We start from the raw sequence: 24,736 nt of genomic DNA on the forward strand, positions 1-24,736 counted from the left end.
CTTGGAGGAAACAGAGCGCAAAGAAAGGCAGATGGAGACGTGAAATTATTACAGAAAAGAGAGCTGAGATCAAAAAATCGGTAGGGGAGCCTGAGGTCATGGGAGCCAGAAGAATGGATGGATTCACAGAGCAGGATTCATGGATACTAAGAATTAATGGATAGTAAAGAAAAAGACACACTTGGAAGAAAGAGCACAGCTTCTTCAAGGAAGGAGTTTTGACCTTTTTTTCATCCGCAATGGCCATGATGGAGAAGTACTCAAAATGGTAAAGGATGACAATTGATACTGAAGCTTTGGTCTAAATCAATAAACAAGAGTGTGCAGGGCAAGACCCTGAGCTGGCAGTCAGGAGAGAAGGGGGTTCAGGGAAGTGGGGGGGGGGGTGCCAACCACGGGGACTCCCGGCCCTAAAACTCCACAGGATTCTGTCCACCTCAAGGTGTGGTTCTGTGGATAACTTCAGTTGTTCTTCTTTGCATTATTTTTATTTTCCAGTATTCCCTAATTAGAATGTTTAACCTTGTTAAAGTATGGGGGAAACTATTCTGGAAGCTTATAAGACATCTGTCTACAGGGATAGGCTTCATTTTAACAATTTTCAAGGAAAATGTAGATGCTTTGGACTACTTCTATAGGTATTTATAGATATAGGTATATTCTATTTAAGAGGAATTTACATATCACCTTTATGGAGGAAAATCAAATGCATGCCAATTATCTTTTATTTCTATTTTTAATATAGAAGATGCCTACAGCAACAAATTACTTTAAATTTTTTTCTATCTAACTATCTACATATATATGCCTAGGTCCTTGCCATAAATTCTAAAAATACTCAGACACTTCATTTATTTAGTCAGTGGATACTGAATGCATTGGGGAACGCATTGGTAAGGAAAAATAAAAAATATGTACCTCTCTGTGGAGAAAAGGGAACCCTCCTACACTGTTGGTGGGAATGTAACTTGGTGCAGCCACTATGGAAAACAGTATGGAGGTTCCTCAAAAAACTAAAAATAGACTTGCCATAAAATCCTGCAATCCCACACCTGTGCGTATATCCAGACAAAACTATAATTCGAAAAGATACATGCACTCCTACATTCATAGCAGCCCTATTCACAGTAGCCAAGACATGGAAACAACCTAAATGCCCATCGACAGATGAATGGATAAATAAGATGTGGTACATATATACAAGGGAAGACTACTCCGCCATAAACAAGAATGAAATAATGCCATTTGCAGCAACAGGGATGGTCTTAGAGATGATCATACTAAGTGAAGTAAGTCAGAAAGAGAAAGACAAACACCATACGATATCACTTATATGTGGAATCTAAAATATGACACAAATGAACTTATTTACAAAACAGAAACAGACTCACAGACATAAAGAACAGACTTGTGGTTGCCAGGGGGTGGTAGAGGTAGGGGAGGGTTAGATTGGTAGTTTGGGGTTAGGAGATGCCAACAATTGTATAGAGAATGGATAAACAACAAGGTCCTACTGTATAGCACAGGGAATTATATTCAGTATCCTGTGATAAATCATAATGGAAAAGAATACGAAAAAGAATGACTATATTATGTATAACTGAGTCACTTTGCTGTACACCTGAAACTAACACAACATTGTAAATCAGCTATACTTCAATAAAATAATTTTTAATTACCCTTTTTACACAGAGTATGATGAATTTTTTTTTCCCTTTGACGTCTTCCCCTTCCTTCCCCACTGCACCACACAAGTTGGTCATGTAAAACTGACGTCAACTTACAGCAGAGCATCACACATCACCACTGGTAAGAGCTCTTTGGTCATCCCTACCTGTTGGAAATTCTTACCAACTCTCTTCCCCACTCAGACCCTCACCTCTGCCACATGGCTGGGCTCCTCTCCCCTCTGCAAACACTTCCCCTCCTCCTGCCCTTCTCAGAGACCTGTTTTTTTTCCACCTTCCAGTGGAAATTTTTAAAGTCCTGTTTCTTCATGATGCTGTGCCATTTAGTTCTCCGGCTGCTTTCCGGACTTGTCTTCACTTGTAAACTCTCCATCTGTGGTTCTCAGTGGGAGCGTGTGTTGGCCTCACCTGGAGGGCTTGTTAAAACAGAGGGTGCAGGCCTCACCCACAGAGTTTCAGAGTCGGTAGGTCGGCGTGGTGCCTGGGAATTTGCATTTGTTAACAGGAGCCGCTGCTGCTGCTGGTGACAGGCCACACTCTGCAAACCACTACTCTGAAGGCTTCTGAACAAGTTTTCCTAACAACAGAATCACCTCTGAGCTCCTGGCTCCCGTATCAGCCCCACAAAGGGAGAACTGGACTTTTAAATAAGTTGTTCTCTCTCTTGGGACTGAGCAGGACCATCTCCCCTAGGAACATTTTCTGTATCATCCTTAAAACATTTGTTCTGCCCTCTGTTCAGAGCTGTAGGGAGGATTCTGACTCCATCATTGGACGTTAGACTGCTGGCAGCTCTCTGATGATGAAAATAATCAATATGTAATCAATAATAAGAATAGAAAAATATATATGTATAACTGAATCACTTTGCTGTACACCTGAAACTAACACAACATTGTAAAGCAAACATACTTCAATAAAACAAATTTTTTAAGAACAAAAAGGATATATCCAAAGCAATTGATAGCATATCTAAAGTATCCCATCAATGCATAATCATTTTTTAATGAATGAACTTAACCTTTATTTATCAGCATATTTGAATCTTGAAAATATATTTACTGGGAAAAAACAAGTTGCAGTGAACAAGCACTATATGATGCCATTAGTATAAATTTTAAACCACAGATCCATACTATATACTAGTGCATATTCGTTTTTGATGTCTATCAATATCAACAAAATCTCCTTTTCCTAGTAGAACTCTCTGCACCTGCAAATATGTAAAACATGCTATGAAAAAGTGGAGGTTGCTTTTTCCTGTGTTTATTTCAATAGAAGTTAATGAACTCTGAAAAAAAAAAGAATAGAAAAGAGTTTTATTTGAGTCAAACTGAGGACTGTAGCCCGGAAGCCCGCTTCCCAGATTACTCTGAGAAACTGCTCTTGAGAAGCAGGGTTTTCAGCACAGTTTTACATCTTGTCAGAACAAAGAACATTAAACAAGTCAGGGAAACATTTCTCCAAGGTTTCAAAAAAAAACAGACCAGCACGTGCACATACAGCATGTCCAGCATGGCCTTGGTACCTGGGAAGGGAGTCTTATCCAAGGAGGACCAGCATTGGCGTCCCAGGAAAAGGGGCATTTAATCATTATTTTTAACATGGACTTTCTTTACTTTTCTTTAATAATTAAGGCAGATGTACAATGTATGTTTGATAGGCCACAAACAGGCTATTTTAGTTGGCATCAAATTCAAGTTAACTCATGTATAAGCCAGAATGACTTCCCTATAATCTCAATATGTGAAAATTTCTTTTATCATCTCAAACCTCACCCTTCCCTCTTCCCCTTGTGCCAGCATCTGAGGAAGCGGGTAAGAAAGCCAGGGTGCTCCCTGCTTTGGTGCAGGGGGGAAGATTCAAACCACAGCATCTTCTCTGCACGTGAACTCTCACCCCAGCCCACCCCCCCCGACCACAAAAGAAAAGGCCAGTTTCCTTCGCTCCTTCCCTTGCTAGCTCAAGCCATTCTGGACCTGCATGAGAGGCCTGCCTGCTCACCCTCAGAAATCCCCATTACGTAACTAACAAACCATTTCACACCCCTTTGGTGTGTTTATGATGTCATCAGCCTCAACACCTGAAGCAAACTCTGAGTGCGGGTCCCTCCTGCTTTTGTAGGATGACCATAAAAACTCCCCCAGGGCTTAGAGGCTTTTTCCTTTCCTCTTTACATCTAAAGAACCCACAAAAAAATCATTCTATGAAACCGTATAGGTAGAATTAAGCAAAAGTTAAGATGGAATTTGAGATACCTTCCTCCGCCTTCCCCACCAGCTACTGGAAACTGGGTACAGACATTTCAGGAAAAAAATTAGAGGAAACTCCTCTGGTAATTCACACCAGCCCAGTAGAAAAGTTCTAAAGATACTGACATGACCAGACTGCCTTACAGGACAGACCATGGCAACCAGCCCCATTCACAGACACGGAGCTTCCAGCCAGCTTAATGCCCCACTTAAGAATGAGCAGACCGAGGTTCAGTTCCTGATCAGGGAACTAAGATTCCCCTAAGCCATGCAGCGTGGCCAAAAAAGAAGAAAAGAAGCACCCAAATAAGGATCACCAGATATTTGAGGATAGTGTCTCATATGAAAGACAGAGACCAGAGAAAATAACAGGAAAAAAAGTAACTTATAGGAGACAGATACAATGCAGGAAGAAAAAATTTCTTCACAAAATATCATTAATATCCTCAAAAAGATAAGAGAACATACTGCAACCACGAAGAATAGGACACTGTTTTTTTAAGTGAGCAAAAAAATACTTCAAAAAAAGGAGCTCCGAGAAATCAAAAATATAACAGCAGAAATAAAAAACTTAGAAGGAAGAAGAAATCTTCCAGAAAGTAAAACAAAAATATGGAAAATAGAAATTAAAAGACAGAGAATTAGAAAGTCCAGTCGCTCAAAGATCCAAATAATAGAAAAATCCAGAGAGACTTCCCTGGTGGTCCAGTGATTAAGAATCTGCCTTCCAATGCAGGGGGTACAGATTCGATCCCTGGTCGGGGAACTAAGATCCCACATGCTGCGGGGCAACTAAGCCCACCCCCTGCAACTACTGAGCCCTTGCGCCACAGCTACAGAGAAGCTCATGCACAGCAGCAGAGGATCCCGCATGCCACAACGAAGATCCCTCATGCCGCAACTAAGACCTGACGCAGCCAAAATTTAAATAAATAAATAAATAAATATTAAAAGAGAAAAAAGAAAATCCAGAAAGAGGGAAGAGAAAAAAAGAGAGTAAATAGTCAAGATAATTTTTTTCAATTCCCCATATTGGAAGAAAATTAATTTTCACCTTGAAAGGTACACAAAACTCTAATATAATAGATGAATATAGAACCTACATGAAGCAATAGCATCGTGAAATTTCAGATCAACAGGAAGGTAGGGAAGATCTTGAAAGCTTCAATTTTTTTTTTTTTCCTTGCAAAAGATCAAGAATCAGAACGGCATTGGAAAACCCAACAGAAACTGTGGAAACTAGAAGTCAAAATTACAAGGGAAAATGATTTCCAACCTAGAATTATATACCCAAACTATTGATTAAAAGTTACAGTGAAATAAAAAATATTTTCTGATAAGTCTGAAAAACCTTTTCTCAAATATACTTTTCTCAGAAAACTACCAAAGATTATGTCACACTAAAACAAGGAAGTAAACCAAGAAACAGGAAGACAAAGAAAGCAAAAAACAGGTAATCCAACATAAAAGCAAAAAAAATCACCAGGAAGATGTGCAGGAAGCTCCCAAGTAGACGATTCTGAAGCAGGTCTTGAGAGAAACTAGGAGAGTTTAGAGCAAGTTAGGAAACACAATGGGGGATTTCTTCAAGAAGATGAATAGACAGGACTTAATGCAGCTGATAAAATCTGGACAACTGACAGAGTATGGGGTTGAATTGGTGACAAGCATATAAAATAATGAAGCAAACCATTATTAACTCCAAGGAAAATAAAGCATTTTACAAAAGAGAAAAAGTAACCGTTGTACGTCACTTGCCTTATCTGTAAAATAGCATTTTTAATTTTTTTAATTTATTGTATTGAAGTATAGTTGATTTACAATGTTAATTTCTGCTGTACAGCAAAGTGATTCAGTTATACATATGTATACATTCTTTTTCATATCCTTTTCCATTATTGTTTATCACAGGATATTAAATAAAATTCCCCATGCTATACAGTAGGACCTTGTTGTTTATCCATTCTATATATAATAGTTTGCATCTGCTAATTCCAAGCTCCCAGTACATCCCTCCCCTACTCCCAACTAGCATTTTTATAGCAAAAATAATAGCATTGAATATTCCTCTAACCAAAATTCTTGTATATCTCTACTAGGAGGGAGGGGAGAAGGCAGAAAGTCAAATGTATGGTAGGTCAAAAGAGAAAGTATTAAGCAAGACTATCAATCAATACATGATGACTAAAACTACAAAACTTTAGTAACAATAAAGTTGTAGTAAAGAAGTAACAACAGAAATCTGCCATATAGGGATATGGAAATAAATCTCAATAAAAGAGCTCACTTGGTTGGAAGCGGTTGTTGCCAAGGAGTGGAAATTTGGGAGATGCCCAGTGGAATGCTGCGTTTTTTATTGGAAGCCCCGTATACTTGTCTGACTTCTTAAGCTCTGTGCATGTGCAGTTTTAAATAGTTTAAATGTAAACTACTCCTAAGTTTACCAAATAACTTACCCTATAAAAAATTCCTAAATTAATTTTCTTTTTTAATACATATACTCTTCCCACAAAGAATCTGAGGTGGCATATCAAAATACATATGTAACTAAAAAGTCAATACACATGCAAAAGAAAATCGAGGGAAAGGAGAAAAAGGAATACAAGTTTCTTGAAGAATTACCAAATTCATAGTAACTTTTTTATTGCTTTATTTACTCAACTGAAAGAAGTGAAAATATAATGGCTACCAGCATTTTGTGTGAGGTTTCTTGTTTTATTTTGCTTTGTTTTGTGGGAAGGAGATGTCTGTCACTCTTTTTAGATGTGAAAAAGGTGTTCCCAACCCATGGTAAAGCTGAGAGCCACTCAGCTAGAAAATTGTTTCTGACTCACAATTTGGAGCTGAGCTACTTTTTAAAAGTGAATCTATGCCATTAATGTTCACATATCAGCTCTGCTTCTCCCCCAAGGACTAGCACACAAAATAGGGGCAGTTATTTTTCCTGTAGGCCTCGGGGTGTTTTTAAAATATTTATATGTAAGTGGAATGTCTGAGCCAATGCTTCTCATCCCAGGCAAATTTCTGCAAATGGGAATATCTGTGACTGCGTTCCTCTGCAAAATAACTGTGTTCACATCTGGGCTGCTTTCTGTTTGTCTACATTGTAGATGCAAAAGCCTAGGAAACTGTCCAGGAGTTGCTTTCGTTTCTTAAAAATAATATTCAAATTACCATTAGGGACACGATTAGCTCTTAATCAATAGTCTTCCGTGTTTTGTATTTTCTTACATTTGCATTTTAATAACTTCTAGTTTAATAACTAGAAGCTTAATAAACTCTGCAAACCACCCAGGTCATGAGTTTAGATATAAGAAAGTTCTCGGGTTTTTTCAGTTCTAAGTTGTTATGTTTTATTTTCTAACACTTGTATTTTTCTTCACAAATAGCTATAATTTACCTAGAAGGAAATTCACCAAAATATTCAGAAAGTGTTCATTTTCTTTGTGTGGATCAGCATTTTCTAAAAGAAGAGAGGAAGGGAAGGGGGTGCCAAGAGAGGAGAAAACACCCCTGATAGAAATGAATCAACCGTGTGCATCAGTCCAGGCATGACTTTCTGAAAAGTTTTTATAAAACTCATTAAGATAGTGGCGTTCTCTATTTCTCTATGCTACTCCTCTAAATGCCTGGCTTTTCAAGAGCTTGAAAAACCTAAGAGAAAGATCTTTATTTCCCACAGATTCTGTATGGGGGACTTGGACACCATACAGATTAAATCTCTTAAAGATTTAGAGACTAATGTCCAGAGCAGGTAAGCTACCTACTTCGGGACACACAGCCAGTAAGTAATAGATCACAGACCAAGACACAGCCACCATCTCCCGAGCCAGTTCTGCCCTTGTAACCCCACTTCAGATGTCAGAGTGCAAGGTAAACTTTTTTTATATTATACTATCAAACTAAGAAAATTTTATTTTATTTTTCAAGCCTGAAAATAACTTGTGGTTTCTAAATTTGTGGGTCCAGAGAAATCGACTGCAATGGATAAATACACTGTGTATTTCAACTCACACACCACAGCACAGGCATGTGTGTGCATACACACACGTGTACACGCACGCACATACACCAACACACAATGAGGCCATCTGCCATCTAGCAGAATGCTTCCAAGTGGCAAGATGGCAACATATTCCTGCATGGATAGCTTTACCTTGAAGGATTGCTATATCTGCGTGTCATTCCTAGAATGTGAGTAACCTTGAGCGTCTCCAGAGACGTGGCTGGAAACTTGATGCAAACTGCTGAAAGCAGAATCAAAGAAATCACCCTCTTCTTGGCCACAACCAAATCCTCACTGTGCATGTAGCTTCTTCGATTTCTCGTGAAAACTTTCCAGGGATTTCTTTGGTCACTGCTTTTGACTCTAATAGTCAAGAGGTTGCCAAAGGACTGGCTCCTGCTTCGGATTTCAAGAAGAAAAATAAATGTTCTGCAGCCTCTAAAAAGGTGATAAAGCTGAGTGATAACATTCATCTAGTGAACAATATTCTAAAGCATAGAGAACATCTTTAATAGATTATTTTCACTCTTTGCCATATTTTATTCCTGCACTTTCTTCAGACATTCTAAAGATACCAGCACTTTAACCCTCCCAAATGGTCCTCCTTTCCGCGTCTTCACCTTGTCTTAAGAGAGATGCCTGGGCCCAGCCACATCTTTAGTACATTCAAGTTTAAAGGCTTAACATTTTTTTAATATAAATACAGAGGGGGAAAAAAGTAAAGTGCTTAAAAATAGAATCAATTATTTCATTAAGCCATTCAAAGAGACAGTGATTTGGAGGGATTTTGCTGACTCTCTAAAATTTTTAAACCTGGAGTTACCGAAATGAGAGACAACCTACTAAAAGAATCAGTAAACAGCCTTCAAAGCTGTTTAAAAGCTTAAAAGCTGTAGGCAATGCTGCCAACAATGAATAATTATAGCAAAAAATCTTGTTTAGGATACACAGAAAAAATTTTAAATCACTATAGAGGAAGCACCTTCATTTGCAAAAGTGATGTCCTATAAGAAACAATACAATGTCAACTGACTGTTAAGATCTAATAAGAAGATAATCTTCTGACTAAGTCCTCTGAGGCAAACTCCAGCATTGGGTCAAGCATTGGAAAGTTCAAAGCAAACTAAAAAAAAAATAAAAACATAATTTTTAAATGCACAATTGGAGCACACTGTGCATGAAGAGTATTTTGCTGAGGGATTATTTTTAACTCTTCTGCATACAGATACGTTCACCATTATTTCACTGACATTCATGAGATTTATTCAATTAATTCGAGTCATTAAATGATATTCTTCTTCCTCCCCACTCCCTTCCTGATCCTGAGAATAGAAAAGTCCATTAACAGGTCATGGCAGGAAAGTGCTTCTTGATGGTACCATGGCAACATGCCACCAAACACAAAGGGGACCAGTGCTGAGAGGATGGGGAGAATCGAGGCAACCCACACTAGACAGGGGGAAAGAATCACCCAAAATGGCAATATTATCATCTCCATTCAGAGCACACTTTTTTGGGGACTATAAGTAGAAGCATATTTCTTTAGTTAATATTTATTTTATAGCTGCAAAGAGAAAGGCCTAAAACTAATTTTTTAAAAACCTAGTATATTCTATTTCCAAGGACCTATTCTCTCACGTTCACAGGTGGAAGCTCTATCTCCTCAGCTTCTTGCACTGGACTGACTCTTCCTTCCATTTTTCATTAGCTGAGCTGAGCATGTCCAGAAAACCACCTTTCCCTGTAATGAGCCCCAGTGGGAACCTGGCAAAGGAGCTCCTAGGAGGTTTCAGGAGCCTCTTACCACATCCTGGGTGGGAAGACGGGACCAGGTGATCGACTTCCCCACTAATTTTATCCTACATGGAGGGCATTGGCACCAGTCCAGCTAGGCTGGGGCCGGAAGGGTTTAGGCTGCTTACCAAGAAGTGCCTATTAAAACAGAAATGCAGGTATCCATGCCCCTTCCTCTGAGAAGGGGAAGAAGGAAAAGGACTCACTGATATCACACACACACACGCACGCACACATCATCCTGCCATTTTTCAGAAGCCATCTTTTAGAAAGTTTCCTTAGCGCATTGCTTTGCCCCTTGATTTTCTTTCCTTTAATTATGGCAGAAATCACGAGGAATAATAAACATTTCCCATCCTTTACAAGTTAAAAAATAGGCAGGAAAATTTGAATTATTAAACAAGTCTGACATGGGGAAATAGAAGCAGAAAATCATTTTTGTCCCCCAGCTTCTCCAGGCCCTTTGAAAATCCGGGCTGTCCCTCTGATTTTTCTAGTCTCTTATAACTAAGGCAAACATCCTTGATCCAGAAGTGTGAAACCCAGGCCCCTGTCCGATGGGCGTGAGATGGGAACCTTCCTCGAGGGAGGCCATGCTCCGGGCAGGATGCCAGCCCCGCAGAACTGCCCCCTGTCGCAGTGAAGAAAGATCTGTGAGAAGAAGAGGATGGGGTCAGGAGGAAGGAAAGTATTCCCCTGACCGGCACTGATGTCTGGCTTCATGCCCTCTGGGCCCGGCCATGGGGAAAGCTGACTGTCCCCCTCCCTGGTGCTTGTGTATGTGTTTTGGGAACCCCCATCGTCAATGTGGACCTTCCCCTGTAGTTCTCTCCACCCCAACACAAGCGTCTCCATCCTCAAGCTCCTAGGAGCCCTTCCCATCCTTAGTTTCTCTCTGCTGAGCCATGTCAGCCCCTCCAGGTGGCCCATTGGGTCCCTTCAGGGGACCTCAGGCTGTGTCTCACACTTGCACCCCCATCTCAGCAGGAGAAAACTAATGATAAGCTCTGGGAAGTCTGGTCCATCCCTACCCCAAAGCAGCTCTCCTTAACTCAGCTGTCCAGCTGGTTTCTAGACTGAGCTTTCTCAGGAGGGCCCCTCTTCCACCTACTTAGACTTTGAGACTAAGAGGCCCAGACCTAGATGTCTGGAGTGGGTCCCTTTGAAGACCCTCCTGCAGGCCTTGAGGAGGGGGCAGACACCTGGGTGGGGGCTACTGGGAGAGGGGAGAGCCCCAGCAAATTCCAACTCTTTCTAAGGATAACTGGGGTTCCCTGAGTCAGGGCTGTGTCTCCCCTCAGACTGGGGCTCCCTGAGGCAATTTTTTTGTGTTTGCATAAAATGAGACAACTTTATATAGTATTTTTTGAAATGCACATAAAATATAACTGTATATTGGATAAAAATCAAAGTGGCCATTGGCCCTTTTAAACCTTTTTAGCGGAGTAATAAGGAGCCTTTTGTTCTCCTGCCAATCTCTCACTGGACGCTGAGCACCCACATTGACTTTGGATTTTTTCGGTTGGTGATGGAGAAACGGAGACTTCAGCAAATCAAGGAAGCAGGAGGTCATGGACTATTTGCCATTTTGTACAACTACGTTTTAAATATTCCCTAAGAAAAAAGTAAAAGAATCCAACCTCTCCAGCCCTTTGATTAGCTAAAACCATTACTGACAAATTGTATCCTGAGTGGTTTAGTCCTAATTCACGATGTAGAAGACAGTGAAGGCTCTCCTGGGATTAAGAACCAGAAAGAGGAGAAAAAATATAAACGATGTGCTTCACGTTCAGAAGACAATTTTGGGCATTTGGAGTCAGGATACAGTGTTGTTTAAGAAGTCAATAATTTCCTAATCTCTTGCCACAAGATACAATAAATAATATTTTTTAAAAAAATGAATCCTAGGAGAAAATTTGAAATTGAACAAATACCCAGACAATAACCAGATATTTAAGATTGCTGGTGTGGACACAACATCTGCAGAGCGGGCAGCACAGATGCTCATTCAGAGGTGGGGTGCTGCCAGCCCAACTGTCCAGTGAGCTGGCTGCTGATGTCTGCCCGTGGGTCCCCACCCCAACCCAGGAGCTGACCTCCACTGAAGGCCACATTAATTACTGGTCATGGGTGCAAAGGCCACCTTCCTGCTTCACTTGGGCTCCCAAGCTCCCATCAGACAGGCTGAAGTCTCTGCCCCAGTGGCCTTGCTGTTTGGCTTCCCCAGACGCCCAGTCCTGCTTTTCACACTCCCTTCAACGGTTGCCACAGAGAACATTTCCCAGCAAATCTCCTGCACGCAAATCTCCGTCTCAGAGCCAGTGACCTGGGGAATCACAACAACAGTAAAACAAACCAGAAGTAAAGTGGTTTCTAGTTTGTCTTCACGCCGTCATCTAGTTTCCCTGTTTGCCATTCAAAGATGGTAAAGAAACGACTTCAGACAGTAAAAGTCAGAGTACCAGGCACCCACAGGAATAGAAACAGTGCCTACACGCTGTGCAACTCTCAAAAGATGGGCTGCGTCTAGAAAGTGAACAGGGGAGTTTATCTCAGCCGTAGCTCTGGAAAATCCTCAATTTCTTAGGCTGAAATACTGTTAGACTGAGAGGCAGGCAGAGGTTAACTCGATACAATGCATAAATGTAACGGGGAAGCCTGGCCCAACAGAGCGTCCAGTGGTGGGGAAAATGGGGGTCGCCACTGAAAATGCCCATTTCGGGTAGGCTTTTCCCTGGCATCTTTAATATGTGGGGAACACCCACCTGCGATTCTTATTCCATGATAACATCGTATCTCTCTTCCAAAAGTTCACTAGATACCATGAAACTACATTTCTGCTTCAGAAGTTTTCACAACAGGCCTGTCAAGTAGGCAAATGCCTTTCCTCTTCTTCTGGAACCAATCTCTTTACCTCCCCCATGTGTTCTGTTTCCAAGCCCAATCTCCTCTCATCACCACCCCTTCCTCACCACACCCACGTCACAAACACCCACTACACCTCACCTTCCCCTTCTTTCCTCCCCCGCTCCCTCCCACACAACTTCCTACCAGTTGAACCACAGATGCCAATCAAGTGTAAGAAGCTTCCAGGGGCTTCATCACCCTCCGCCATTTTTATTCAACTGGACTCCCCCCACCCCCGCCCCCACCCCCGCCCCCGCCCCCGCTGCAGTTGATTGGCCAGGAGCCTGACCTGGGGGACCAATCAAGAGGCCGTGCTGGAGTAGCTTGTATTTCTGTGTCTCTCTCTGACTTTCTGTCAGCACCAACCCGAATTTGGCTTTTGAGCTGAAGAGTTTTGCAAGCACTGGGGCTGGGACTGCCTTTGCAAGTGACCATTGGAGGAATCGAACAGGCCTGGTTCAGGCACAAGAGCTGCCACCGTGAGCAAGTCAGTTATCTATTTATGCCTCAATGTCTTAGTCATTCAAATGTGGATAAGACCACCAAGCTCCGAGTGTTGTGGGAATTAAAACTGAATTGAACTAGTGTGCGTTCTGCAGCCTGGATAGTGCCTGAAACATAATGGCAGTCACTCAGCAAAGGAGAGCTATTATCTCTTCTTCTACTGATGATAAAGCCAGACGAGTCCCCTAGAGTGTGGGCTGGGCTTAGCGGCTTACTTCTAACAAAAGAGCAGGGAATGAGAAACATAGGGAAGAGAAACTGGGGAACTCTACAATGGAGAACGCTGGCTCTGTCTAAGGTCCACGCAGAAAAACCCAGATGGCTTTTTATTTTGGTTTTGCTGGTGGCTTTGTCCTAGATCAGCCCCAGGTTGTTTCAACCCTATGACCAGTCTCCCCTGACCTGACCCAGGGCAGGGCTCTGGGAATCGAATCTGGGGCTGACATCATTTTCTGCAGGAGTACAGTGTGCAGGTCTGGAGTGGAGACGGATTTTGCAGTCTGCAGCATGAAGAGGAAAGATGGGACCACCTAGTGAAAACGCATACATAAGGAACAGAAAGCTGAAGGCAGAATGCTGAGACCATCAGAAAACACCAAGGAGGGACCAAGGGACCCCTCCAAGGGACCAAGGAGCATGGTGAGAGATGTGTGAGGAGAAGCAGAGAAAAGAGAGTCAGGGGAGGCAAAGGCATGGGCTTCAAGCTACAGAATTGGACCCATTACTGGGTTATGAAATCAATTACTTAGTTGTGACCAGCACTGAAGAAGAAGGAAACTGGAATTATTAGAGTTCTTGCATATAGTCAAGGATAAGGACTGTGTTGGGAAAGGTTAGTTTCAGCTGAGTAACCCATACTGGGTTACTACATAGAAGTTTCCTTCATAAGTTGATTTGCAATAAAAATAATTGGAAAAAGCACGGATGGGAGTTCCGAGGAGGCGGGGGCTGTCCACAGAGCCAAAGCCAGCAGAGCCGACGGGTCTAGAAACACAAGCGATGAATCAAAATGTCCACCGGCGTGGGAGCTAATGCTACGGTGGTCATTATTTTGCAAATATAAATGTATCACGTCAACACAGGCTACACCTTAAACTTACACAATATGTCAGTTATATCTCAATAAAGCTGGGGAAAATGTCCATTGAATATGGCAACACAGAGGTCTGGTGAGCTGATCAGAGCACTTTCCACAGCGTGTTGGAGGAAGTGCCCACGGAACTGGGTGGAAAGGGTGGGGGGGTTAGAAGGAGGGAGAGCAAGACTAGACCTCCTTTTCAAGAAACTTGGCAGAGAAAAGAGGAAACAGGTAGTTATGGAGGGGACTTAAGATCAATGTTTATTGCTTACTTAGGATACGATTTAAATAAGTTTATAGAAGCAGCTGAAGTTAAGGGGCAAAGTGGGTCATTGATGGAGCAAAGCGAGGAGAGAGGCTAAGGAGGGCAGATTGTGACCAGGGAGTGGGGTCTGGGGAAAGGAGAGCCCAGCATGGATGCCCAGTGGGCGCCCCTAGTGGGGAATGGGAAAGCCTGCCTTTTCCCCCATAAAATAAGGCAGGCATTCAGGTATCTAAATATGCTGCCTTTCCAATTTTTTAAATATTGTAACTCTTCCTGAAGGATGCTAAATAATTTCAATTATGGAGACAACAAGTCACAGAAAACGATATTGTTCAGCCAGGCCTAGGATGGTCATGGGGCCCAGGAAGGGCACCAAGGGTTTGTCCTAGCCCCTGAGCATTCTGAGAAGGGGTGGCCCTGGGACTCATGTCCCAGAGCATCCCACGTTGGCAGAGCAAGTGGCAGGAAGGCTGTACTGTCAGAGGCGGGGACCAAGGTGCTGGCTCTCTGAGTTCAGCCCCTGCAGGAAGCCAGTGTGTCCAGATGGGCCTCTGGCTGTGATAAGCAAACAGGACACTTAGCGCCCTCTGGTGGCAAAAGTACCATATGGGACCTATGACTAGAAGCAGAAACTCCTGTAAACTTTATCTGTAAAGGGCCAAATAATATTTTAAAAGGCTTTGAGGGCCAATCTCTGTACATAAACAAATACACACACAGCTGTGTGACAAAATTTTATTTATAAAAACAGGCAGTGAGCCATAGTTTAAGGACCCCCCACACTTAAATGTTTTGATAGGAATATTGTCCAAAAAAGTTTGTTATTGTTCCCAAAGCAAATCATGGCTCAGAGAAACACATCACTCAGTGACCACTACATTAAACAAGTCTTAAAAATGCACAACTTATTTGGAAATTATATGATAAATGATTAGCGCCACCAGTCAGATCTCTATGAAAGTATTGGCTTGGCCAGAAAGTTCGTTTGGGTTTTTCCACCAATAGTTTTAATGATATATATAATTTTGTTTTAGATAATAACGAGGCATATAATTTAACATTTATGTATTGATTTTTTTTTCCATACCAGATACTCACTTTGAAGATCATCTTTGCAATAACAAGGAGGAGGATAATGGATTGGGGGAGAAAAATGAAACCTTGGGACAGTTGACTTAAAACAACGTGACTTTAGTTTCTTAAGACACTAAAATGAGCGCATGAAGAACACAGGTGAGGTTTAGGACCCTGAAATGTTTAGAGACATCGCGGTTGGGAGATTTCCTCCAACAGCCCAGGTGTAAGAGAGGTTATGGGTTTGGAGATTTGGGGCTGCAGTGTGAGGCACAGACACACAAATGAATAGGACACAGTTCCTGCCATCGGGCAAGTCAGGAAGTGTTGATCCCATCTGGCCATGAGCATTCCCAGGCTTCCTCTGGGGAGCTGCTCCACAGGGAAGCAGAGTGTCTAATTCTGGTGGCACCTCCTCGACTCCCATTATCTTGGTTATGTTCACAGAAGCCTCAAGCCCAGCCCTTGGCTAAAGAGACCAGATGCCCTTCTGCCCACCTGTGGGACCACTGCACGCACACTTCAGGTCAGCCGAGGAGCAGGCAATTCCTGAAAGCCTACTCTGTGCCAGCTTTGTCCCCTAATTCTCTAAAAATATCTTCCACTAGGTATCATTCCCATCTTAAAACTGAGTCAACTAAGACTTGGGGAAATTAAGAAAAACCTCTCAAGGTCTCAAAATTAAGTAAGTGCTATAGCCTTTTTTTTTTTTTTTTTTTTTTTTTGCGGTACGTGGGCCTCAGGCTCCGGACGCGCAGGCTCAGCGGCCATGGCTCACGGGCCCAGCCGCTCCGGGGCATGTAGGGATCTTCCCGGACCAGGGCATGAACTCGTGTCCCCTGCATCGGCAGGCGGACTCTCAACCACTGCGCCACCAGGGAAGCCCCAGTGCTGTAGCTTTTAAACCCAGCTCTGCTCAAATCTAAGGCTTCTGCTCCTCCCCATACACAGAGCAGTGATTCTCTTAGTGTGGGCGCTGGGCCAGCCATTACACTGGGAACTTGGGAATTTGGGAACTTGTCAGAAATGCAGATTTTCGGGCCCCAACCTAGCCCTCCCGAATCAGACTCTGGGGGTGGGACCCAGCAATCCAATTTAACACGGCCACCAAGTGGCTCTGGTGCACGTTGCCTCCAAGAAAGACAGAATGTTGTAGTGGTCCCAGCAGGAATGGGCTCGCCCCCGAGCACCGAGGGGGGAGACAGGGCAGCAGGCACTGATTTTTCTGGCCGCCCCATGCCAGCTCCTTAAAGAGTGATGCGATCCTATCACCAACAGCTGTGATTAGAGGGAAAGAACCAGGCCAGAGCTTCAGCGTATTTTGTTGACATGTTTCTTCTAACAACCTATGTGCTTGTACACCAAGATGCGGTAAAGGAGGTTGGGTAGCTAGCTTAGAGTCAATCACCACAGGTGACAAACGCTGGGTTTCCAGGCCCTGGGCACACCACCTTCATCCGATGGCAACATCAACGCGGGGTGACGGCTGGGGAGGGACGAAGATGCGGAAACAGGCAGCCGCTGATGGGAGGCAGTCACCATCAAGCAGGGACCCCATCCAACCGGTGATTTTTCAGGTGTCCAGGTGAGAATACAACCCAGATGAGGGTTCCCTCCCATCCTGCAGGGTTAGGGCTAGGCTTAGGGTAAATGCCTATCCAGCTGTGTCCGCCCTCACAGGAGAAAGTGGCAGGGCCAGAACCTAACAACCCCGCAGTCATCTAAGGGGGATGCTCCCTGACCCTCAGACGTTCCAGAATGACGACAGCCGAGAGCAACCCCCACCTGACAGACCCAGCCCAGAGCCCATTCCTGAAACTCCCCAAACCAACCCCGAAACTCGCCCCACCCAGAGTGCCTCTGGGCCAATGGGCAGGACAACAATTCAGGAAGAATATTCTATGCCCAGACAAGTGAGTGTGTTGTTTTGTTTTTCCAAGCAGTGCTCATCAAGGTTTAAACAAACAAGCCCTCACACCTACGGCAGGGAAGGATGGGAGGCCGCAGCCAGGTGTGTTAACACAGGATGCTGGGGTCCAGACAGGAGCAAACCTGTCTGCAAACAGCCAGACCTTAGCTCTAGAAAGCCCCTCTAGAGAAGCTTCTGTGGATTCTATTTACATGGTATCAGGTGTCCATCAGGCCCCGATGCTCCCGGTTTCCTGCCACGTGAAGACTGCCCAAGGCTGTCTCTTCCTACAACCAGGGTGATCGAGCCAGTTTCCAACAAAATTAAATGCTGCTCAGTCACACAAGTTTTCTATTCTTCTGCTTTGCTGCGTCTATGATTAAACGAAAATTCCTAAAGGGGAATAATCACTATTTGTCAAATCTTTCACAACACTTTTTAAAGGGAGGATCTGAAATAATAAATCACGAGTCACCTTTCCTATTTCCCCTCAAACTGCATCGAGATCAAGCTGCAGCACTCTAGATCTCCAAGTCTTCCTTATCTATCTTTTCTCCAAGGGGAGGCTGTGAAAGGCAGTGAGGATGAAGATCGTTCCTGATTAACTAGTTCACGCCAGGGCTAACTGCCAAGTTTTGAAACATGTTAGAGCTCTCTCAAGAGCCAGTTCCCCAACTGTCACTTCAGTCAATATTAAAAATATATATATCAATTTTTTTCTGGCCACCCACTAACCAAATACTTTTTCTCCCAAGTTTCTCAAGGATTGCACACAGTCTGAGATGGTAGGACAGAGATCCCATGAACATTTTCAGAGCCCTTGCCACAGGACATGATGTGGGGTGGGCAGGGGGAGGGGTGGAGGGGAGTGGGGGGCATAGCATTTGCCACCCAAACTGGGCACAGAGGAAGATCCAGGTCTGCAGAGATGGTGCTAAATTTCACTGAGTTCTATGCCAGTCTTTGTCCATAACCCAGGCCTAAATGATCCCAAAAAATTAAAACAGAGCCATCGCGTCTACAATAAATACAACTCTGAATATAGTTGCAGCTTCACAGTGTTTTAGCTGAGGGAGGGATGGGGGGCAAAGGAAAATAAGGGAGTCATGGAGATCAGAATCTAGTCAACGGAGATGTGAATCAAATTCCAACTTTGTCATTTACTGTTGGATCTTGGAAAAGTCGTAAAAACTATCTGAATCTTGCAGGGAGAGATCAAGATGATGGAATAGAAGGACATGGAGCTCCCCTCCTCCCACAAATACATCAAAACTAGCTGAATCCTAATTCTCTCCTTTGCAAAATGGAAATGCCACAACCTAGCTCATGGGCTGTTCTGGAAAACTGAGACTGTGTTCAGTCAGCCTGGGGTGTGGCACATAGTAATAGCTGCCATTTCACCAACACCAAGGGGCAGCTCATCATTTGCTTAGAAATTAAACTCTTGATGCCTTGCAAGGCCCTTGGAGGATCAACCCAATTAGATTCTCACCCAATCAGAGCTCAGGGGTCTGTCACAGGGAGGGACTGCCCACTCGCACAGTGTACACTGTCCATCTGCCAGTTGTGAGACACAAAAGCTCGTCTCAAACCTTCTCCACAGCCTACTGAATGAAGGTAACCAGATCAGGTTCTTCTGGTCGGTCTCCCCTTCCCGCCAGCTGTCACCTTTTCAAAAAGAAAACAGTCCAGCAAGATGGGAGTGGACCGCACATGCACCAGCTCAGGCTGCATTGATTTCTTTTATGCAGTAGGTTTTTTTTCCCACTGATGCTCCATGTCTTAAGTCTACTTGCCCGTCCTGGTACAGAAAAGCCTCAGAGGGTCTCCCTTGGAGAGAGAAGAGACAGAACACAGCAAGAGGGGGAAAAAGGAGGGAGTTATAAAAATCAAAGGTGAAATAGAGTTAAGATACTAAATGGGCACAACAGACCAAAGCCCAGAACACTGAGGACTTGGCAGAGAGGGGATGTGGCCTGGAAACCCAGAGACCCTTTTCTCAATTAGGCGTTTAATGGTTTCTTGGTAGAAACTAGATTTCCCTTAAGGACAGCTAGCTTAGTAAAGTCCAGTTACAATGAAGGGGTTACCAGGGGACCATTGCTAACCTTACCATTAAGTGAGCTGACCAGACAAAACTTCCCTCGCCCATTACATAACTCATGGGTCTCTAGAGAATATCGTAGAAGAGAGAGTTTTCAGATGAAGTTTTCTTCACCAGAGAACTAGCATGTGTCCTCATTTCCGGGGAACAAGACACTGGTGATCACACACTGCTGAGTCCGTGGTAGGAAGTGCAGAGCCGCTAATAACACCATTGTAATGACAACAACAGCAAAGACCTGTAATAGTTGCAGCCACACACTCCCTGAGAGCTTGTGTCCTATGCAACCCATTTCATCCTCACTCCGAGCCTGTAAGAGGTATCACTGCCCCATTTTAGAGATGAAGGACCGGGGAGGTTAAGTCGCTTATCCAAAGTCACATGGCAGGGCTGGGATTCAAACCCACATCCATATGATTGCAACGGCTGTGCTGTGCTGACTCTCAAAATTTTAAACTCCAAAGGCTACTTTAAAAGGTACGCTTGCTCTCTGCTCCCCCCGAGTTTTTTAATTATTTCATTGTACAGTCTTCTCCTTATGGATGTATTTTGAAACATAATTTGGTTCCTTTAAAACGGCTTAGCATTTGCAGCAACATGGATGGACCTGGACATTATCATACTAAGTGAAGTAAGACAGAGAAAGACAAATACCATATGATATCGCTTGTATGTGGAATCCAAAATAAATAAAAAATAAAGAACTTATTTACAAGGCAGAAATACACTCACAGACATAGAAAACAAACTTACGGTTACCAAAGGGGAAGGGGGGGAGGGATAAATTGGGAGGTTGGGATTGATACTACTGTATATAAAATAGATAAACAACAAGCACCTACCATATAGCACAGGGAACTTTACTCAATTATCTTGTAAAATGACTCAGCATTGGTCTCGTGTTGGTAACTGCTGACACTGGGGGACAGGTATATGGGGGTCCACTACATAATTCTACTTTTGTATGTTTTTGATGACCCATATTTTAAAGTTTTTTTAATTGGCTCTTTGGAAAGTTGGGTGAAGTCAACACTAAAGGCGGATGTGAGCTTTTAACTCTCACCCAGCTGCAAGGTCCCTGCTTGCCTCCCATTAACAAGCAGCGCCAAGGCTGTCCCTGGTCAGACTGCGTGTGTTTGTGCAGCCTCGCCGCCCGCCAGCCAGCATGCCCGTAGCAGGGGTGTCAGTCATCTTATACGATTAGAACTGGTTGCTCCGAGTAACTTTCCGACAAAGAAGGAATTTTCCCAGCCTCCACCCCATCCATTATGCGTGCCTTCTTGGGTGTGGTCCATTTCACAAGAGATGGCAGGATGGCTGTCAAAGGCTGGTGCAAACGACTTACCTGTGCTTCTTTACCCCAGGAAGTTTTTAGGTAGAAAGATGGGGTTGGTCAGGACCATTGCTCCAAACTTTCCAGAAAAAAACAGAAGATCCAGGCAAACTGTTGTATCAATAGTTTTCTCACCTGCCCCTCTTTTCATCATCAATGATTTCATGATTTTATCTCCTCTACATTTTGAAGGTTTTATCCACTTAGGTGTAATTTCCTTGCTAAAGAAGAGGAACTAGGGGCTACGAACAAGTGGATGAACAGGTCATACTCGTCGTCCCTGCTTTTACCTGTCACTCCCCCCAAGACAAACAGTCAAGCCTTACAGCTACTCCTCCCTTTCCTAAAGGAAGGGCCAGAGAGGGGGTGGAGGCTGACCGGGCTGTGGAGAAGGATTCCTCAGGAAAAGGTCAGAAACTTCTGGCACTGGCCTCACAAGGCAATCCTTTCACGTTTAAATTTTCCTTATAACGACAAGAAACTTTGCTCCCTCATCTGCAGGCACCCCTTTCCTTTTCTCCATTTTAAGATTCTGGCATACTCGGTTTTATTTTATAAATATGATGCTTATGCCTGTTGCCTGACACACCTGATGTCTTTAACACTTTGATGGCCCTTGAAATTGCTTTGTAGAATCACTCTGTTTTTTACCAATAAAGGAAGAATTTTTTTAAATGAAAAAAGAAAACATGATGCTTAGGCTCATGGGCTGACAGAAAAGCAGATTGGCTTTATTTAAGGAGAAATCTTGACCCTGAAGAACAGAGAGAACTTCCATGGTGGTTTTTGTTTGTTTTCATATAAAGCCTACCCTTTACTATTCAGTTCACCATGGCTTTGGTGGAACAGAGGTGGACAGAACAGTGTGTGTGTTTAAATTTTTCTAGGAATTTCTATGTACCTAATTATTTGTTTCCTTTTCCTTGGAAAAGGCCGGCATGTTCTTGGGTTGGGTCTGACTGGTGGGTGCTGTTTCCATCATGACGCCTACACCTGTCCCAGCATCCGGAGGGTAAGAGCATCGTAGTGTCACCCAGAGTAAACGACTAAGGTGAAGGTGACTTTTCCTGCTCAAGGAAGGGGGAGGAAACTAATCCCAAGACTGAAAACAAAAGGCAAAACAAAGCAAAAAACCACAAGTGAATGTGAAGTAGAAGAGACAGGCCAAAGGAAACAAGTAATTAGGTATGTAGAATTTTCTAGAAAAATTCAAACACACACACTATTCTGTCCACCTCTATTCCACCAAAGCCATGGTGAACTGAGTAGTAAAGGGTGGGCTTTATATGAAGACAAACGAACAAAATACCAGGGAAGTTGTATCCGTTCTTCAGGGTCAAGAAAACTCTCCTTAAATAAGGCCGATCTGCTGCTCTTAGCAGCCCATGAGTCTGTGGCATCATCTTTTGCAAAACAAAACCGAGTATGCCGGAATCTTAAAACGGAGAAAAGGAAAGGGGTGCCCACAGATGAGGGAACGAGAGATAAAACTGAGCAGCCAAAAACCACTTATGTGCCGTGTGCTTTCAAGTCAGCGGTCTTAGAAACGTACACGCACGTACAAACCACCGAAAAGCAAAGTGAAACTCCTGGTAGTAAAAGAAGGTATCGCAGTTGGTTGGTTGAAAGCAGGTTTCTAAGGAGTCTGATTGGCCAGACAGCCCCAACCCAAGGTGAGGCGCCAGACTTGAAGGCGATGCTGGGCTCCGCCTCGGGTGGGAGGAAGGGGTACTCAGACCCACAGGAGGTTAGCATAAAACCACCGGCGGCTCAGGTATTTGAGGAGAGGGAGGGCATTCTTAAAGACCTCGGCTGCCTTCTATCATTTGAACATACGAGGAGAAATCAACTTTAAAAAGCTGTAACAGCTCATGTCCAGGGTGACTTTATTTCATGGAAAGAATAAAAAGACAACACCAACAGCATGATTTTCCTAAACACCACACAGGGACAGGCTGTGTCCTCTTTTCATTCCTCTTTTATCACATCATACAAAATTTTAAAAAAAGAAACCAACAGAAACACACCAAAACATACCCCCAGACCCCTTAAATTAGCAGACTTAAAATTAAAACTTGAAGCAATATTTTGTTATACTTTGATCCAAACTCTATGTACAAATTAAATTGCACTTATAAAGACAGCAACATTTCTAACGGGGTTGTAGGTTCTGCTTTATTGTGGTTTTATATCTCAATATAAAACTTTTAAAGCTTTCTTCAGTAAAAACCATACTTTCTTTAATAGTACATAATGCATTTCCCCACTGAATTTCTGAGCCGGTTTTTTCTTTTTGTGCTTTTCTGCTCTGTTTTATTTTACAAATGGCACATACCTTCTGAGTAGGTACAAGCAGACACAACACTCATCCTAAGAGACTCATTCATGAAAAAGTCAGACTGTAAAAGAAATGAAATATTAGCAGTCTAGTCCTTTGGTTCACCTTAAAAAAAAAAATCAACTGGTATAATTTACGAATTGGTGGTAACTCTTCTTTTTGGTTAAAAACAAATCCACCTGGTAGATTACTGATTAAAATCCAACATTGCTTTCAAAGTACCACCTTTCCAGCCTCCTCTCTGCTCAAAGATGCCATTGTGACAACTGGTTTGACAGGACACAGGCTACAGTAAGGCACAAGTGGATGGTACAAATAAAAACAAATACTTTAGGACTGGTGGTTGCTTTTTTTTCCTGCACGTACCGTTTCCAAGATAAAATCACAAAAAGAAATACATATTTTTTGTTATGAAATACCTATACAAAATGTTTAAATGTACACCATCTGAGCTGCCAAAAAGGGTTTAAAAAAGTATCAATTTCTCCCCCATACATAAAACTCTCTCTCATCAGTAGGTCCAAGAGAACTTGGGTTCACAATGTCCCAGCACTTTATGGGAGGGAGGAGGGTCAAAATTCCCCTTCCTGCTCTCCCTGACCCCAACACAAGACAAAAACAAAGGTCAGATGTTGTCAGTAGTGTATTCTACTTATTACAAACAACTGAAATTTAGGAAAAAAAAAAAAAAAAAATCAGGCCGGAGACCACGGGTGGGTGCAGTGACTGGCTGCCGGATCAGAGTAAGGCACTTCCCGGGGGCGCAGCAGCCCGACGCGTGGGTGGGGACCGGTGCGGGGTCCGGTGGAGGCCAGGGCCTCTGGGGGCTCCACGCGGGGACAGGTTGGCTCCGCAGCAGGACGACTCGGGAGGTATGACGTGGACGCGCCATCTACACCGACGTGGTCACGCGGTCAATGGTGTGGTTGACCTCGTTTTTGTTGGAATCCAGTCCTTTAGCAGCATTCCTGTCGTTCCGTAAATTTTCCACCGTCTTTTTCATGTTCTTGAGCTCCCCTGGGTGGGGCGTGGCTCGTCTCAGGAGTGTTCTCTGGAAAGCAAGGAGCGGGGTGAGTGTTTGGGTTTTACTCCATCACTCCTTCAAATGCGAAGCTTCCTGGGTAGCTTTCCAACACAGGTCTCCCCTTCCTAGAGGTTAAGAGGCAGAGTGGGCGAAAAGCTTGCTTTGGAGGTACGTGCATTTATCAACTGCTCCCTCGCGGTTAAGGGAAGATGAAAGTGCTGAGTATAACTTACCTAGTCAAGATGGAAGGGCTCCTTTCAGAATAAAAGAATACTTTGCAAATACGAGATGAGTGTTACGATAAGAACAAAGTTCCACGTGCAGTAAGAAAAAAATAAAAGATTTGTGAGATAGAATTGTGGGGGGAGGGGAGCAAGAAGAGAAAGGAGTCAAAAAAATTCTAAAATTAAAATCCCTAGAATGTTCTACTATTATCTGAAGCGGTTCTGGCTTCCTTCAA

The 24,736-nt window shown here is 43.3% G+C and overlaps 1 protein-coding gene across 8 annotated transcripts in view; it reads right to left on the reverse strand.

Annotated features, from left to right (window-relative positions):
- LRRC1 (leucine rich repeat containing 1) overlaps positions 1–24,736 on the reverse strand; it is a 172,036-nt gene that overhangs the window by 21,388 nt on the left and 125,912 nt on the right. For 5 of the 8 annotated variants that reach the window (XM_004267768.4, XM_033424288.2, XM_049716245.1 and 2 more), the window contains one exon: positions 22,784–24,303. The exons of the other annotated variants lie outside the window; for them this stretch is intronic. In XM_004267768.4, coding sequence (XP_004267816.1) covers positions 24,145–24,303 — 159 coding nt within the window. In that variant the 3' untranslated portion in view covers positions 22,784–24,144. Of the gene's footprint in view, positions 1–22,783; positions 24,304–24,736 lie in introns of those variants that run through there. 8 annotated transcript variants of the gene reach the window in all.

Source organism: Orcinus orca, chromosome 10, assembly GCF_937001465.1.
Source record: "Orcinus orca chromosome 10, mOrcOrc1.1, whole genome shotgun sequence".
In the NCBI taxonomy this organism is placed as follows: Eukaryota; Metazoa; Chordata; class Mammalia; order Artiodactyla; family Delphinidae; genus Orcinus; species Orcinus orca.